The sequence below is a fragment of the Lethenteron reissneri genome, chromosome 4, assembly GCF_015708825.2.
Source record: "Lethenteron reissneri isolate LAM-NWPU_2019-01 chromosome 4, ASM1570882v1, whole genome shotgun sequence".
In the NCBI taxonomy this organism is placed as follows: Eukaryota; Metazoa; Chordata; class Hyperoartia; order Petromyzontiformes; family Petromyzontidae; genus Lethenteron; species Lethenteron reissneri.
In genome coordinates, this window is record NC_083782.1 from 3,911,556 (window position 1) to 3,929,980 (window position 18,425).

General features: G+C 49.4%; 1 protein-coding gene across 3 annotated transcripts in view; it reads right to left on the bottom strand.

The window, feature by feature from the left end:
• Positions 1–8,450: 8,450 nt before the first annotated feature.
• Positions 8,451–18,425, bottom strand: part of LOC133349248 (metalloprotease TIKI1-like) — a 94,120-nt gene continuing 84,145 nt past the window's right edge. For all 3 annotated transcript variants that reach the window (XM_061562587.1, XM_061562604.1, XM_061562596.1), the window contains 3 exons: positions 16,128–16,218; positions 13,474–13,869; positions 8,451–13,041 (listed from right to left, as the gene is read on the bottom strand). In XM_061562587.1, coding sequence (XP_061418571.1) covers positions 12,792–13,041; positions 13,474–13,869; positions 16,128–16,218 — 737 coding nt within the window. In that variant the 3' untranslated portion in view covers positions 8,451–12,791. The remainder of the gene's footprint in view (positions 13,042–13,473; positions 13,870–16,127; positions 16,219–18,425) is intronic.

Below are 18,425 nucleotides of genomic sequence, written 5' to 3' on the forward strand. Positions count from 1 at the left end.
AACATGAACTCCACACACACTCGCAGAACAGGAATAAAACATACAAAGTGCACGCAGAAATGGATCAGAATCAGGAATCGCTCCCAGGTCCCTTCTTGCGGTCACCACTACTTCTCACCACTAACGCCACAGTACTGTACCGCATTGCATTGCAGACCACAGGGCAATGAAACGCTTCGTAAATGTGTAGTGTTGTGTATCGTGGACCACCACATGTCTTAAATAATACGATTTTATGACCCGAGCGTGGATTTCATTGTTTTACCCACTGAGATATCGGGCCCCCATTTTCTCCCCCATGTTCGCGTTTGTGCAAAGTTCGGTCATCGGTCTCATCGCTCCGTCTCCAGCCGAACGTCTCCCCCATCGGGGCATTTGAGAGTTTGCAAAGCCCTTTGTGAAATCTGCATACATTTCTAAGTTGTTTTCTGCAACAACAAAAACCATCGGCTGAACATTGCCACCTAATGACAATGTTGTCAAACGCCAGCATGCAACGGTGAGAGAGACCACTTGGCTATGCTGTCGGCCAGTGAGAGCTAAAGGCTTCTTCACAAGTGACCACAATACAGGCAAGACCATGCTTAGCGCTCAAGGTACGTTTTAGCGAGCGGCGCTAATCTTGAAGTTTTCATTTCGTTTGAAGTTTTCATTTATTAGCTATAGCCCTGTGAGCCATTCGGCTCTTAAATCGGGTGCAACCGCAACAAACAAAAAACAAAAACATGAACAAGAAAACATCTTTATGTGACTAAGCGCAAGCAGAAAAAAAATCGAATCGGCGCAAAAAGGGGTCATTATACCATTGTATATATGGGGATGCGTTCCCCACCGAGTAATTTATTTCCTACAAGCAATATATGAGGCCTTCGTTGGGGTATCGTTAATGGCTCTAATAATGCAGGCGATAAACATTTCGTTAAGAAAACAAATCAAATAAGTAATATAAAAAAATACTTTTTTTAAACACGTTTGAAAAATGTGACGTCACATCAAAATTCGCAACTTTTAATTAAAATAGTCAACACGTTCTACTTAATTAGACTTTTTAATAAATGTTTTATTTTACATCAGAGTGCAGCGCCACATTAAATACGCACTACAATGACAATAGTTTAAAGCGATTTGAGGCATATTTTATTTGAGGGGGGGGGGCAGAGCTTTGTGACGTCATATTTGGGGGGTCTGACTTTTTGTAACGCCGTGTGGTTAAAATAAAAAGTTTAGTTTAATAAAAAATAAATTGTCAATAATGTATTATAACATCATACAATGTACTGTACTCATACTATGTACTGTGTTATGTACTGTACTCAAAGGCAGCGGTGGTAGAGGAGGTTGGAGGGGCTGGCGCGCTCCCAATCTGCGTCATTCTCAGAGATCAGGCTCCGTGGTGGTGGTGGTGTTGGCGAGGCCCTCGCGGTCTAAATGTCCGCGTGATTTCTCGCCTGGCGAAAGAAATCAATTTTAATCGACTTCTTTGGTTCTTTCGGTACAGTCACGCAGGTAGAAATAAAAGAAAACTTGGGAAAATGTTTAATTTGTCTTATTTTAATTCTACCTACGTGACTTTACCGAAAGAACCAAAGAGAATGGGATCCTGCAGTCACGAAAGCTTTACATCAATATTTAATTGACTTGTCACCACGATTCGTGGTGACTGAATTGTAGTGGGCGGGGTCTCTTTGGCTGGAAAGAGGCGTCGTTCTCATTGGCTGAGCGAATGATGGGGGGTGGGGTCTGATTGGCTGAGAGAGTGCGTCGTTCTCATTGGCTGAGTGAATAATGGGTTGGTGGGGTCTGGTTGGCTGAGAGCGTGCGTCGTTTTAATTGGCTGAGCGGATGATGGGGGTGGGGTCTGATTGGCTGAGAGCGTGCGTCGTTCTCATTGGCTGAGTGAATAATGGGTTGGTGGGGTCTGATTGGCTGAGAGCGTGCGTCGTTCTCATTGGCTGAGCAAATTACGTGGGCGGGAACATTTCCTTGTCCAGTACCACCACGTGTTCTCACCGGTAATAAATGTCTGGTAGTGATTTATTTTATTTTATTTCTACTGACGTGACTTTACCGAAAGAACCAAAGAGTATGGTAATAAATGTATATATATTTTTAACACGTAGGCTTTCGCGACCAAGAACGGGAGACACAACAGAGCCTCACCATTCTGGCGAATTGCCCGATGATGCTGGATGCAATTACCAGCGAAACGTCACAGTACTACTCAAATTGTAAATGTTGTGGTTTCGCGCTTCAACACACCGATGGGCTAAAGCAGTGAACTATTTGTCTTTTGTCAACGTGACACTTTTTTACTGATTGGCCGTGTCGGGTGGTGGAGGGTTACGACACATTTATAAATAACGCGATCTAAACCCAAAAACGTTGATTATGTATATATATTTTTTAATTTGTAAAAAAAAAAATATCCGGGACAAAGAGCGCTTTAACGAATCGATGTTCTACGGGGGGTCGCGCTGATTGAGGCGTGCCTTGAATGATTACAAGTCTGTAACACGTCGCTCGCCGGACGGTTAGGGGCCGTCCATAAATGACGTCACGCACCTAGGGGGGGGGCGGGATCAGACATTTGTGACGATGTGTGGCGAGGGGGGGAGGGGTTGAGAAATGTGACGTCACATCAAAATGCGCAACTTTAAATAAATATAGACAACACGTTCTACTTAATTAAATAGACTTTACAATAAATGTTTTCTCCTACAACATCAGAGTGCAGCGGCACATTAAATACGCACTACAATGACAATAGTTTAAAGCGATTTGAAGCATGTTTTATTTATTTGGGGGGGGGGGCAGAGCTTTGTGACGTCATATTTGAGGGGGGGGTCTGACTTTGTGACGCCGTGTGACGAGGGGGGGGGTCAAAAATCGTACAAACTCGCGTGACGTCATTTATGGACGGCCCCTTATTCGCTCGCTCTCCTCCAGAGAGAGGACGACGAGCCATAGAGGAGCGGAAAGGCAGCGGCAGCAGCAGCAGCACCTCCGATTAGCACGGCTGGCTACGTACGTTGCGAAAGAAGTTCTACATTGCCTCCATGCAGCAGCAGCAGCAGCCAAGCGGTGGCACGTCACGTGGGAATTGAGGGTTTACGGGGACTGCATAGAACGGCTAGCCTGGAGAGCATTCTCAAACACAGGGCGATTTGTGAACCACAGGGCGCAATGTGAATGTCGTACGTATGTCATGTGTGAGTATGTTGTGTGTATGTAATGTGTATGTCGTTTGTGTATGAAGTGTTTATGTAGTGTGCTTCTAATGTTCGTGAAGAGCATTGCGTGTGGGTCGCGACTTCCGTTCGTGTCATTAAAGACTTCCGAAGGCAAACGCTGGTGGAACGCGTTACGTAACACGCGGGGGGGCACGAGTGTTTCTGAGCTCACACTCCGAATAGACGCCACTCATTCGTCCCCAATACCTCTGCCCGACTCTCCGGGAAGGTGGTGGTGGGTGGTGGTGGGTGGATGGTGGTGGTGGCGTTGTGGTGGTGGGTGGTAGGTGGTGGTGGTGGGTGGTGGTGGGTGGTGGGTGGTGGTGGTGGCGTTGTGGTGGTGGGTGGTGGTGGGTAGTGGGTCGTGGTGGTGGTGGGTGGTGGTGGTGGGTGGTGGTGGGTGGTGGGTGGTGGGTGGTGGTGGGTGGTGGTGGTGGTGGTGGGTGGTGGTGGTGGGTGGTGGTGGGTGGTGCTGGTGGGTGGTGCTGGTGGGTGGTGCTGGTGGGTGGTGTTGTGGTGGTGGGTGGTGGTGGGTGGTGGTGGTGGTGGTGGGTGGTGGGTGGTGGGTGGTGCTGGTGGGTGGTGCTGGTGGGTGGTGCTGGTGGGTGGCGTTGTGGTGGTGGGTGGTGGTGGTGGCGTTGTGGTGGTGGGTGGTGGTGGTGGCGTTGTGGTGGTGGGTGGTAGGTGGTGGGTGGTGGTGGGTGGTGGTGGTTGGTGGTGGTGGGTGCTGATGGTGGTGGTGGTGGTGGTCAAATGTGTGAAGATCTTCATAGCGCTTCGGATTCCTCCACAATTAATAAAGATTCCGATTCCTCCCACCGCCTCGCACTCTCCCAATGTCTCCGCCAGGCGGCGCGCGATCTCCAGGCGCTGCGGGGTTGTCGGAATTTCTCGGCCAATTTCCGACCCAACGCCCGGCTCGCTCCCAGCCTTCTAAACCGGTTGGCTGTCGTGGCACGCGATCGCATGTTTACGTTATGAATTTGCGAACGTTAATTTGCGCAGTTCCTGTCGTAAATAGCTGCTCCCGTTGAAAAAATACACAAACTCTACGCCCGGCGGAATTGACGATCCCGGTTTTTATGGGCGAAACGCAAATCTGCTTCACTTTGACATCATCGGCACTTCGTGTTGAATCCAGCGCCCGATGAAGCAAATGCGGGGCCTGTAGCAAATGTTATAAAGGGGTCCTAAATAAAATAAAATAAAACACGAAAATATTAAAACACATTTTTTTACTTGCATCGTAAAGTAATTGCATTTTTTTTCAATTGCTATACAGCCCAGATAATACGACAAATCGATAACATTAAACAACCAGTCGTTCATAAAAGTTGAAGGCGGTATAGTACTATCGTAATAGAGCAAGTGCAGAATCACTGAACCGGAATTGAAAGTTTAGAAATTATTCAGCGCGGGACCCTTGAAAGTGCGGGGCCCGTAGCTACTACACGTGTAGCAACTACACGTGTAGTAGCTACTACATATGTACGCTGGTGGAAGTAGCTACTACATATATACTACACATGTAGCTACTTTTGCTACTAGGATAATCCGGCACTGATTGAATCCACTGCTGGATGAAGGCCCCCCCCCTCCATCCTGCCCATCCACAATCCCTTGCCCCTCCAGCCGCCACGATTGTCCACGTCGAGAACCGCGGTGGAGCAGATTCCATTGCTCCGTCTCCTCGCACAGCGAGACGCCCACCAGGATGCGTTCCATTCCCTTGAGCTCCAGCAGCGTAACGAGCGTGGGGGGCCGGCAGGGGGTGCCTTGCCCCCCCTTTCCCCCCCGGGGTCATACATACGAGTTGCCCCCCCCCCCCACCTTGACAACCACCATGAGATTTGTTTTCAACAACAGTGTAAAAAACACGTATTTAAAACGCTGTTAATTTTCTTATGGAAATGCTTTCGTTCACGTTCCACGTTTCATTTTAATTCTATTAGCGCCGGTAACGTAATGTCGCAACGGGGGGCAACTACGGAGCTGTAGCTGCTGCAAGACGGAGCGCCCCCTACAGCGTTACATGTTCGAGACCGTGAGCGTAACGACGACGATGCGATGAGGGCAAGAGGAGCCGCGATTTGTAACACTGGTCAACACACTTTTTCTGGCACAAGGTATTCCAACGGTTTTAAAGGTAATTTTGGGGTGCCGATTCCAAATCTGGCATCGGTTTTTGTCTATCACATCAGGTTTTTGAGATATCTAATATTGCATGCTCAATAAAAACTGCAGAAGAAAAAATTTCATACATGTGGATATCTACATAAAATGATATTATAAACGCACTGTCCTAAAATACAGCACCATATTTTAACACTAAAGCAGTCACTGACTCGCAACAACTTGCAATCATAAGTGATAGAGTTAATTTCGGGTAAAATCAATGAAAACGGGGTATGCGGATAGCATAAAATGAGATGTGATAGAGCAAATCTGAGATCAGATTTGGAATCAGCACCCTGAAATTAGTCTAAAACAGCTGCAAAAGTCCAGGCCAGAAAAAAAAGTTTTTTTTTTAGTTGACCAGTGTAATAAGACATAGCGCGTGGCCGCGCGAGACAAATCAAATATTGGGGGGCCCCATCTGACCGATTGCTGAGCTGAGAATGTAGCCACTACGCCACTGGGTTCTTCCTCGCGACGTTCCAAGCTGCAACCTCACTGAATTATCTTCACTGATTGATTTTCGAATGCTGCATCATCTGACCGTCCTTTGCTTTTGCAGCACGCTCACTCGTCTCCTCCGTCGCTCTCTTATCGCTTCTACAGCGGTTGCTTTTCACTCGTCGATTCCTGCACCCATGTTGAGGATTCAATCTACCCGACACTGAATGTTTCGTCTCGTCCACATTCTGTTCAACCACCACCAACAACACTGCACGCTACAACGATACACAAAGACAAAGATACCCCGTATAGTCTTAACAGAACGTTGGGACAAGTGATATTAGCAAGTAACACGTAATGAAGGCCGGCATGGTTCACAAGAGGGTGGGTGGCCAGCACCACGCCTCACCGCCGTTGTCTCCCTAGTGGTGATTTTCATACAGCGCAGCAGGTACTTGTTTTATGCTGAGTTTACCTAGGGGAGGCCCAGGACCGGTTCAGATTATCGTCATTGGTGTTGAGAAATCAAACCCGGGTCGCCGGGTTCGTGGTGCAGGGCGCTAACAACTGCGCCACCGCTCCCCACAATGATGCACTCACCCACCCATCCACTCACCGATGCACTCACTCACCCAGCCACCCCCCTACACTGCACCTCACCTAACTTCTCTGTCTGCATCTGCCCTCGTAATGCTCCACCTTGGAATTCTCTCCTCCCATCGCCACCAATCCGTCTCTGTTCCACAAATACGTAGAAGCCTACTCAATACAAAACACCAACGAACTCAACTTTAATGGTGCTCCTTGTTGCTGGCCGTTCGGCGTTTGAGATATTTTGGAGGGGATGGGGGGGTAGAAGGGGCTGCGTTCAGCAACTGTGATATGTATTTTTTTTAAACTACTTTAAGAGCTTAAACATGCACAAGTGCACCAGTGTGTCTGTTTTAAGCTTTCTTTTTTCTCTCTCCCTTAGTAAACGCATTATGTTTATTTGTTTTACGGAGCGCGTACGCCAATAAATGCTTCCGAGAGAGTTGTAAACATTCGCAGAACGGTTGAGCCGCCGTGGCTTCAAGGCAAAAAAAGAGGCAGAAGCGGAGCAGGAGGGAAGAAAAACATGTTTACGAATGCAAATTAATGTCCGTGCTCGGATGATGATGATGATGGTAAGGACCGCGTGAAGCCACCCACCCACCCACACACGCACCCACGCACTTGGGCACCGTGAGAGCGGGTTGGAGGGCCCTCTCGTTGCGATACCGCCACTCTCTGCCAGCGTAGCAGCAGCAGCAGCATTCAGCAGCGCGGCAGCCTTGAAGTGCACTCTCCCTGCTGTGAGCCAATTCCATCTGCTGCAACCGGTGAACCTGCTGGAGTGTTTGTACAACACTGACAGACTGGCCTCTGATGGGGCCTCTAGACCACAGGCGGACAGACTGGTCTCTTTAGACTGACTTACCTGTGAGCCATGGACATTTAAACGTGCTGTTTTCACTCAAACAAGTCCTCTTATTACAAGAAAAAAAGACAACCGAAAATGTGGTTTAATGGCTAAACACATATATTTACTTTAAAATATATATCCAACTTAAGACCAGCACAAATATTTACACATCCCCACCCTTTTCATCAATATACGTATTTAGGACACAGTGAATAAGCAGACATATTTTATGTATTTATATAAGTGTAGTCATTTAGCCGACTTATATCAAAACGCGGTCTTTCATCTTTAAATTCCCGATAGGCTGGTGACGAAAGAAAACATGGACAAGAGACAAGATAATCGTAGAGAAGCGTAGAGACGGAGTGAGACGAAATAACGGACGCAAGACAACATCGGGACGAAATATATCAATTGTCTTGCCACGTCAATCAACTCGTTACAATTATTCGGTTCTGGAACCCATCATCTTTGATGTCATTGAACCAGGCGAGGACTCAAGGGAGACAGGAATGCGAGTCTCATGAGCAAGAGTGACCTGAGATGTTTTTTTCATTCAGTCTTGTTGTTGTTGCTGCTGTTGTTGTTGTTGTCCATGGATCCCAGCTCCCCCTTCGGCCTTCTTGGGGGCCTTCGAGCCTTCGGCTTGTGGTGTTTTTTTTCTTCCCGCTCACGCCTTAAGCGTGGGCCACCGCTGGCTCCCGATAGAATTCACAACAATGCGTCGTTCTCTCTCATCTCGAATGAAAAGGCGCCACTCTGTGACCGCTCCGCGTCTCCCTCCCTGTGAGAGCCGGGGGAGGAGACGTGGGGTGGGGGAGAGGGGAGACGTAGCGGAGGGGGAGGAGACGTGGGGGGGGGGAGACGTTGTGGGGGGGGGGAGACGTGGGGAGGGAGACGTTGTGGTGGGGGGGGGAGGAGACGTGGTGGGGTGGGTGGAGATGTGGGGGGGGGGAGACATGGTCGGGAGGGGAGCTGCGGGGGGGGAAGAGGAGACGTGGGTGGGGAGGAAGAAGACGTGGCGTGGGGGGAGGAGACCTGGGGGGGGGGAGACGTGAAGGGGGGGAGACGTTGGGGGGGGGGAAACGTGGTGGGGGACGTAATGGGGGGGGACATGGGGGGGGGGAGACGTGGGGGGAGGGATGCATGGTGGGGGGTGGGGGAGGAGCAGTGGGGGGGGGGGGGTCGTTGTGAAGTAAGGTCAGCCGTTCCCTCTCTCTCTCTCTCTGCAACAAAGCGTTGAAACCCGCACGAACAAAAGACCCCGAGCCCTCGTGACCCCGGCTCGTTCGCAGCACGTCGGGCTGGCACGCACCCTCGCCGCTCGCAACTCGCGCTCGCAGCTTGACAAGGCAGCCAGCGCTCAGCCAAAACAAAAAATGCACCGGTTGGTTCGTCCGACACTTCACAGGTTGTGTTGCCAAGTTATATTTTTTTACCAAGTAAGGCCCCCAACTGAGCTCCGAAACCTCTTTTGTCAGAAGCGACCTATCAGAAATGACAGCGTCGGCTTCGTGGACATTCGCGGCAGCCAAATTGCTCTTACAATGCGCGCTGTCGATTTCAAATGTGGGAGGTGGAAAACCCCGGAGGAGCCCGGAGGAAAAAAATCCACGCGACCACCACGGGGAGAAAAAGAGACGAAAACTCCACATATACAGCAGCAGGCGGCAGGATTGGGTTCGAACCCATGACCTCCTGTGTACCAGGCGAGGAAGTTAACATCTCGACACCCTGATGATGATGATGATGAGAGAAAGAGACGCAAACTCCAAATATACAGCAGGCGGTAGGATTTGGTTCGAACCCACGACCTCCTGTGTACCAGGCGAGGTAGTTAACATCTCGACACCGTGATGATAAGAGAGAAAGAGAGACGTAAACTCCAAATATACAGCAGGCGTCAGGATTGGGTTCGAACCCACGACCTCCTGTATACCAGGCGAGGAAGTTAACATCTCGACACCCTGATGATGAGAGAAAGAGAGACGCAAACTCCAAATATACAGCAGGCGTCAGGTTTTGGGTTCGAACCCACGACCTCCCGTGTACCAGGCGAGGTAGTTAACATCTTGCCACCGTGACGCCCCCTATTTATCTGTGGCTCTCCGCTGCAGCGGAGCGCGGCTCACAGTCAGAAGGTTGCGAGTTCAAATCCTGGCAGGGAGTTGACTCAGCCCAACATCCGTCCAAGGTTGATCAAATGAGTACCGAATTTGTGGAGAAGTGAGCAGTGGTTGTCCTACGGCGGGACTCACACACCCCCCTCGTGCCCGCCCGCCCGTCATAGGAATGTGGAATTTCCACCGCTACCTCGGGCCTGTAAACGTTGCCTCGTTGCTCGTGGCTGAGTCGGTGCCGTTGAAATGACGCACTCCCACGGGGCAGCCGTGAGGCCGATGGGTTACGTTCAAAATACACGCTTTACTTCTCACGGGTTGAGACAAAATACGTGGGAAGGAGATGTTGTTTATCTGCTTGTCTATTCGAGCGGGGCATCGTTTTGACTTTTGTGTTGGGAATGCATCGCAGAAGATGGGTTTAAGAAATGAAAAAAAACCCCACACAAATGGAAAGAGCAGGAGGTCAACGGTGATGCCGCTGCAGTTGCGGCAAAGGAAATCGGGCGGTAATGGGGCGGAACGCGTCACGGGAACAGCTGACGAGAGACAGAAAATTAACTGCCGAGTGGAAACCGAGAGAAGCCGAGGTGGAGCGGAAGGAAGACAGCGGGAGACATTTGGCTGCTGCTCGGAGTGGTTCTTTTTTTTTCCGGCTGCTGTACATTTCCGCACACGCGATGATCGGCCACTTGGCCGAGTTATCGTTGGTGAGAGCTAGGGTCGCTTCGTGACAACGGAGATCGAACGTCGCTCAGTGGGGGCCTTGCGTGGTTAAAAATTGTATTAAAAAAATACATCACTGAGTGAACGAAAGCGGCTGGAGGGGGCGGGGGGGTGGAGATTCAGAGGTTGGGAGAGAATTGGGGGGGCTTTTTTCTCCAGCGGTGCGAACTGACAAAAACGAACACCAACAACAAACAACAATAACCGCTGCGTATGCTGCATTGGCGTAACGATTCTTCGCGCGTACCGGACTTGCGATGCAGAGGTTCCATCTTCTATCACATTTCTCGGCCGTTAAATGGTCAAGGATCTTTAAATCCCCCCCACCCCCACCCTTGCCCACCCACCTTTGCCCAGCGTTACAAAAACAAAATTGTCTCGAGAATGTCCACGATTGATGACTGTCTTCCACGGGGATTTCAGATGATCCGCATCCTAACAAAGGGCGGTGCGGTGGCGCGGCGGTTTTCGAAGCCACAGCCGACTCCCGTGGCGAGCGACATCTCAAATGGTCCCGCACTGGTAAAGTCCCGTCAAACAACCCCCCCCCCCCCAACTACGGACGTTGCACAGGGGAGGCAGGCCGCCATCCAGCAGTGGTTTAATAAGGGGGCTGTATTTTCTTGTTTGCATATTGACAAGCGTGTCATCAAGGGGTGTGCCAGGCATCTGAGTCGTTCTCGGCCTCTTACAAGTTGAAATCGCACCAGCGGGCAGCACTAAACTTCCATTCCAGTTGTGTTTAAAACGCCTTTATCCTTCCCGCACGGGCAGTTGAGGCAGTGGTTGAACGTTTTCTCAAAATCCCACGGTCCGGTCAGCGTTGGTGGACTGGATGCTCCGCCTCCTAATAGTTCGGTGGCGTCTTCCGAGTCATCTGGCCGGTACGGAAGAGTAGGCCAAAAACGGCCTCGACAATCGTGGCTCTCGAGAGCCAGCAGTGGCGCGAGCAAAGCACTTGCAGGGCTGCGCCTTTATCCATTCGTCAGTCCACGGCACGCTAGAGACTGCTCTCCGAATACGCGCGTCGTGGTTTTCACGACGCCAATTGGCTACGACGCAATGAAGGTATCAAAGGGAAAACGTTTTAGTTTTTGTCGTAACGCGGACACCAATTGGATAGGACGCGACCGAGCGAACGGAGCTCCGTCGCCTGGGTACGCATCTCACGTGTCATCGCGGGTCTGCGCTTTCACCGCCCCCCCCCTCCCCACATTATATATTACTCATTTATAACGCCATCGTTGTGTCCACCACACGTTGTTCTCCGGGAACGCAACGTGCAGGCCGTCGTATTTACATTCGCGGCGACGGCTGCTCTGGACCATCGCCTGAGAAGCGTTGTTCCGGTTATTATTGGGATGCCATCGTCGCCGTGTCTCTAAAGCCCGCCTCTCAATTCGACGGAACAACAACAACAGCAACAAACCGTGTCGATCTACAAACCGTGTCGATCTACGTGCCCTTCAGAAAGTAAAAAACGCGTCTCGGGAAAAACGACGAAGTCCAAGACGGCGCGAGCCATGTGACGAGCAGAGGTCGCCCACCCTCTCCTGGTTTTATTCCCAGTGATCGTCCTCCTGTCGATGAGGTTAGCAGCTGTCCTCGAATATCCGTCAGTCTTGCCAGCACAATACGAGTTCCGGTTTTGACAGTAGCGCGATAATAAGAATAATAATAACAGCAGCAATACACCACTCAACACAATGAACCACTCAGAACAATGCACCACTCAGAACAATGAACCTCTCAAGACAATGAACCTCTCAAGACAATGGACCTCTCAAGACAATGGACCTCTCAGAACAATGAACCACTCAACACAATGAACCACTCAAGACAATGCAGGCAGTGCTCCGTCTTCCGCTATTACGAGATATTTTTCGTTTTGCCGTGATGTGGCCCACGTTCGTTGTTGTTTTTGTTGTTGTACCTTTAAAGGTGACAAACCCTACAAAAGAGTCAAAACAAGTCCATGTAGTATGTACCGTATGTTGAACTTCTTTTGCACCGTACGCAAGCCAGCCATGCAGGTCGCCAGTGGTGGTGAGAACACGTTTTGGTTCGCCCACATCTTCCAACACGTCTGGCCAACATGGAAGAGTAAACCAAAATCCTGCTAGAGTATGCATGTTGTTGAACTTCGTGTGTTTGTTGAACTTCTTTCGCACCGTACGTAGCCAACCGTGCTCATCTGAGGTGCGGGGGAAGGACAACAAACTAAGCACAAAAAGCAGTTCTAAAGAAATTCATTTTCAATCTGGATGATGATTTAAAAGTTGCATAGCTCCAGTGGCTTCCTAATATCCGAAGGAAGAGCGTTCCAGACGGCCGCAGAAGGGCATCTGAAAGCGCGCGATGCAGTGACCGTCTTTGCTCGATGGCCAGCCGAAAGCTACCGCTGCCGCCGCTGCTGCTGCTGCGAGGATGACCACCGGAGTCCGTGTGATGGTTTAGGTCCCAGCCTCTCTTGCGCTCCCTCAAGTGAAGACCCCCCCCCTCCCCACCCACCAGCAGTGACGTGAGTGAGCAATTGCAGGGGCTGCACCTTTAGCTTCTCCATAACTAATTCGGAAAACCTGAAAGCTTGTGGCTTGTGGGCAGTGTGGCTTTGTTTACTACCACTACCACCAACTACGACTCTCATTATTATCAATACAGCAAAAGTGTCCAGGCGAGGGGCAGGCTCGTCGAGGCGAGCAGGCCGAGGGTGCGGACTCGTTGGTCGGGCAGCGACCGGGACGCAGCGACGACCACGGCGGGCGTGGGCGGTGCTGCTCCGTGCGCTCCTCCTCGGTGCCGGGCGGTGCAATGACCCCGCGGGGTGAGCGGCGACACCGGCAACAGCGGCGGCTCGTCGCTCGGGAGTGCGGCGAGCATCCCCGGGGGGGGACTGGCGGTGCTGGGAGAGAGCGAGACAGAGACAGAGAGGAAATCAAGGGGTGGTGCGGTTGCGGAGTGAGGGATGGAGGGAAGTGGAGGGGGGGTAGAGACAATCGCCACTTTACCATTGCGTGACGTACATACACGTTATTTAATGTTCCGATGACGTACACTCACGTGCGTATACGTCATCAGAACATGCGTATGTGTACATGTACGTCATCGGAATGGAATTGGAAGAAAAATAAAATAACTAATGGCAGGCCTGAGACCATCACCTCGATGCACTTGAGAACCCGGTTTAATCACAGGTGGACCAAGCCTGGATTGGATCCCAGGATCTTCGCGGTGGGATACAGGTCTTATCGATATAGGTCTTTATCCCACCGTCTCCGGCCTCTACGCCACCCGTCACGTGTCCCTAACCAACGTCCTGAACGGGACTCCTCACCTGTCGTACAACCGCACCCACAGGTCGCTGAATTTCCTCTGCTGCTTCTTTCGCAGCAGCTGCTGCTGCTGCCTCCGCCGTTTCTTCTCCCGACGATGCTGCTGCTGCTGCTGCCGTTGGTGATGCTGCTGACGATGATGGCGGTGTTGGTGGTGCTGTCGCTGGGGTCTCCGCGAGGCCGTCTCCTGTCGGTGGCCACCGGCGCCGCTGGATATTTTGCCGCCCCCCGGCGCACGGGCAGGTTGAAAGGACGGACCGAGGGGGGCGGGAGGAGGTCCCGGCGGAGCCCAACTCAGTAGGAAGGGGTCCCGGATCGCCGATGAATGCTCCTGCCCGTTCCACTCGGAGCTCGACTTGGGAATGCCGCGGAAGAAGTCGGGATCCAGGTCTTCGTTGCTGCGGAGTTTTGGGGGAAGGGGGTGGGTTGAAGAGGAATGAGGTAACTCCACATCGGGGGGTCCACAATTCAGTGGATGTCTGAGACCAGTCCCAAGCCTGGATGAAAAGGAGGGAGGGTCTGGGGCGACAGAAGAAGAAGAAATGTGCAGTGGACACGTACGGGCCATCTGCCAATAGATCGTGATGATGATGATGATTAGACAACGGGTGCATGAAGACCGAGACGTCATCGCCACCAATGCTGGCTACCCTACGAGAAATTGTGCTGCTGCTGTTACTGCACAGAAGATCTTCCCTGACAGTCTCCAACTATCTCGTCTTAGACGCTTACAAATACCCATATACTCACGTAGAGACCTCTAGGCTCACAGAGTCCCACAGACTCACATTGAGACTCGTAATACAGCGGTGGCCAACTGGCGTCTCTCCCGGGCCCCATGCATCCCTTTAATCCACCATATGCAGCTCTATGGAAGGGGCATAACGTAGAACGTACTCTCACAGTAGCGAAGAATAATGAATGTCTCCTGCGCTGTGACAAAGACTGTTAATACGGGAGAAGCCCTCTGAGCCACGACCCCTGTTCACGACGAATCGCTTAATGATAGGCCTCCATAGAGCCCAATATGTTCGCTTACCGACCATTCCCCCGTTAACGACGGGCTGTTGTTGGAACAGTAAGTATTAATGTATTTATTAACAATGTTTCCTTTAATGTTATGTGCTCAAAATGTTATTAATATCTTTATATATTAATATCCATTGTTGAAATATCATAAAGTACGTTTTTGGGTGAAAAAGGGTTACTTTCGATGCTATTGGAACGAATAAGCCTTTATCAGTTTAACACGTAGCAGGCTTTTGCGACCAATATGATTCATAATCAACGTTTTTGGGTTAGATCGCGTTATTTATAAATGTGTCGTAACCCTCCACCACCGGACACGGCCAATCAGCAAATAAGTGTCACGTTGACAAAAGACAAATAGTTAACTGCTTTAGCCCAACGGTGTGTTGAAGAGTGAATCGACATAATTTACAACTTTTTTTGAGTACGACGTTTCGCTGGTAATTACATCCAGCATCATCGGGCAATTCGCCAGAATGGTGAAGCCCTCCACTTGCTCCCGGTCTTAAATAGAGCAGCAGCGGGGTGACGTCATCATTTAACTCATCAGGTGCGACGATTTCAGGCGGGGTGGGGGGGTATTGTAATTATATAATAGACTGGTAATCAGTCAATTGTTATGATTAGTAATGAGTTGTAATGTGTGTTATTGTAATTATATGCTACGTTAGTAATCAGTTAATTAGTATGGGTTTCCCCTATAAGGAATTGTAATTTGTATTATTTAATAATACGCTTCTCCTGTACTCGCTTAACGACCACATCACTTAACGACTGCTTTCGTGGAACCAATTCACGTCGTTAAGAGGGGTTCTACTGTAGATATATACACACTAGGCTCTTTGCAGAAGTCACGGGTACTCTCTTTTCGCTTGCGACAGATGTTGAACTTCTGTCTCTGAGCGGAGGTGCTGGAGAAGGACATCAAACTAAACGTGGCGGCAACTGCTGTGCCCTCTCTGGCAAGAGTAACGGCCCCGGGTCACTCTCGCCAGCAAGGCCCCAATGGCGGCCTCTTGGGCCCTCCTCGCCTGGTTGGGGCAAACTCGACAGCGTGGAACTCACGTCGCTTGGCTCTTGATCCGCTACAGGTGCTGCCACCCCAGCCGTGGACTCACGGAGACCCATAGACCCATAGATCGACCTGAGGCCTCAATCGGGGCGTGATTCTCCGGCGTCTACACTCGATACAGGTGCTGGGGGATGCCCCACACTGAACTTGCGATCCAGAATCAGAGTCTTTATTTATCCTGGAGGAATCCGATGAGCTGTCAGGCTATTTTCCAAAGACGTCAAATGCAGAGGTCACGCCATTGAATTGTATCTCTTGACGAGGCAATTGGAACAACGGTGCAAGTTTCCTAAATCGCCCGGCCCGCCTCTGTCCACCCGGCTGTACACATGGTTACGCCACGGTTTGTCAATTTTGCAGGTCATGAACGTTTTGGCGTGAAGAGTGGGTATTCCGGCCTCTTCCAAAACCCCTGCCCAACGTGGAATATTCAGCCAAATATCGTGTAGAGAGAATCTCGAGAGCTCGCTGGAGTGGAGGCCCTTCAGGCAGCAGTGGCGTGAGCGAGCAGTTGCAGCCCTGAAATGTAAAACGATGGGCAGACGCGGAGTTTACCTTCCGACGGGCTGGCTGGCAGGGGTGTGTGTCACGTGGAAACCTTCTCGCCGCAAAACATCGATAATGGAATTCTTCCCCAAAAAGTGTCCTTCAGAGGAAGAAATGGAAAGAGATCATTTAGCATAGACACCATCATCGTCATCATCATCGTCAAGGAGCATAAAGCGTCACGCAAGCTCCGCTCATCCTTGCAGCAGCCAAATACTGTGAACGCACGTTTCTAAATGTGGAGGGAAAAACCAGAGGACCTGGAGAAGAATCCACGTGGCCATGCAAACTCCAAATATACAGCAGGCGTCAGGGTCAGGATTGACCCCACGACCTCCTGTATACCAGGCGAGGTAGTTAACATCTTACCACTGCGGCGCGCTTTAAAAAACGAGTGTACTAGAAGCACTGTCATTCAGTTCGATGTAAATGACAGCTGTGGCAAAACTCAAAATTGTCTTAATTTGTTATTTTACAACAAAACATAAATAATACTCGGGTGTCTTTGCGCAAGAGGTTTTGTCTTTGTAATTTTTTCGAAAAAAATCTTGTTGTGGTTTTCACACCTGATAATGATTGCTTGTGTTGCAGTCGAAACGTCGTTAGAATTTTATAGTTTTATTTTTATTGTTTTAGTATTTCCCTTCTACGTGATGACTTTACCGAAAGAACCAAGAATATGAATCCCTGCAGTCACGAAAGCTTTCAATCGAAATATACATTATCATCAATAGTTTTCTTACGGTTAAAATAGTCGTCGTATTCATCATAATAAATAACGATAAACTTAGATTCCTCTCAATCCACTGCCGGATGAAGGACCTCCCGATGCTGTGTCCGTCATGGGGGGGGTTGTTGTGAGTTTGAGCTTAACACACCACATGGGAGCATATCAGTGCAGCACAACATCGGCTCTTGCTGCCCATCCCGAGTGCAAACCGGGCTTCAAAATCATGCTTCGCTTTCGAGATCTGATGAGATCAGACGCTTTCCCACTGGTGGTGATGTCAACCAGCCGCTTGTCGCAGAGGTTCGCGGTTCACAATCAGAATCGGAATGTGTATCTATCCTGGAGGAGGAATCCGATGAGCTATGAAGCTCTTTTTGGCAAATGTCCAGTTATAGGAAAGGTAAGAAAATCACGATTTAAAGCTTTCGTGACTGCAGGGATTCATCTTCTTGGTTCTTTCGGTAAAGTCAAGTAGAAGGGAAGTAATAAAATAATAAAAATCAAACATAATAAAATTATTATAAACATAATAAAAATTATTATGTTTTATTTTTATTTTGTATTACTTCCCTTCTACGTGACTTCACCGAAAGAACCATAATAAAATTATTATGTTTTATTTTTATTATTTTATTACTTCCCTTCTACGTGACTTTACCGAAAGAACCAAGAAGGTAATAAAATCACTTAAATAAATACAAATAAAACTAAACTATTGTTTCTATCTGACCAGGTAAGGCCCACTGAGCTATTAGCTTCTTTTTCAGAAGCGACCTGGCCAAAGACGACACAGTGGCTTATCACGTGGACGTTTATAGCAGCAAAATAATCAAAATAATCTTAACGCATGTTAATTCTAATTGTGGTTCGAATCCAGCTGGCCGCCCTGGTTATTACTGCGGGTGAACCCACCACACATTGCATGCCGTCAGCTTCACAGTGTGGGCGTGAAAGATCTCGTGACGTCGTTGTGCAAGAGAAGCTTGCTGTGTACCGGCGTTCGGGTCCGAATCGGCCACAATTTTTAATTACTCAATTGGGATTGCACACAGCAATAATCATCATCGTCGTAGCAACAATAATCAACGATCATCATCATAGCAACAATCATCAGCGATCATCATCATAGCAACAATCTGATTTGAAGCTTTCGTCACGTAGGTATAAAATAAAATAAATAGATCACGACGTTTCGATCGCCACGCAAGCGGAGGAGAGACTATAGTCTTCAGGTGAAGACGGTTGCTTGTGTGGCGATCGAAACGTCGTGATCTATTATTTTTCTACCTACGTGACTTTACCGAAAGAACCAAAAAGAATCTTAGCAACAATCATCAACAATCACCAAAGCAACAATCATCATCATAGCAACAGTCATCAACAATCATCATCATAGCAACAATCATCATAACAACAATCACCATAGCAACAGCCATCATCATAGCAACAATCATCAACAATCATCATCATAGCAATAATCATCATAACAACAATCACCATAGCAACAATCATCAACAATCATCATCATAGCAACAATCATCAACACTCATCTTCATAGCAACAATCATAGTAGTAGG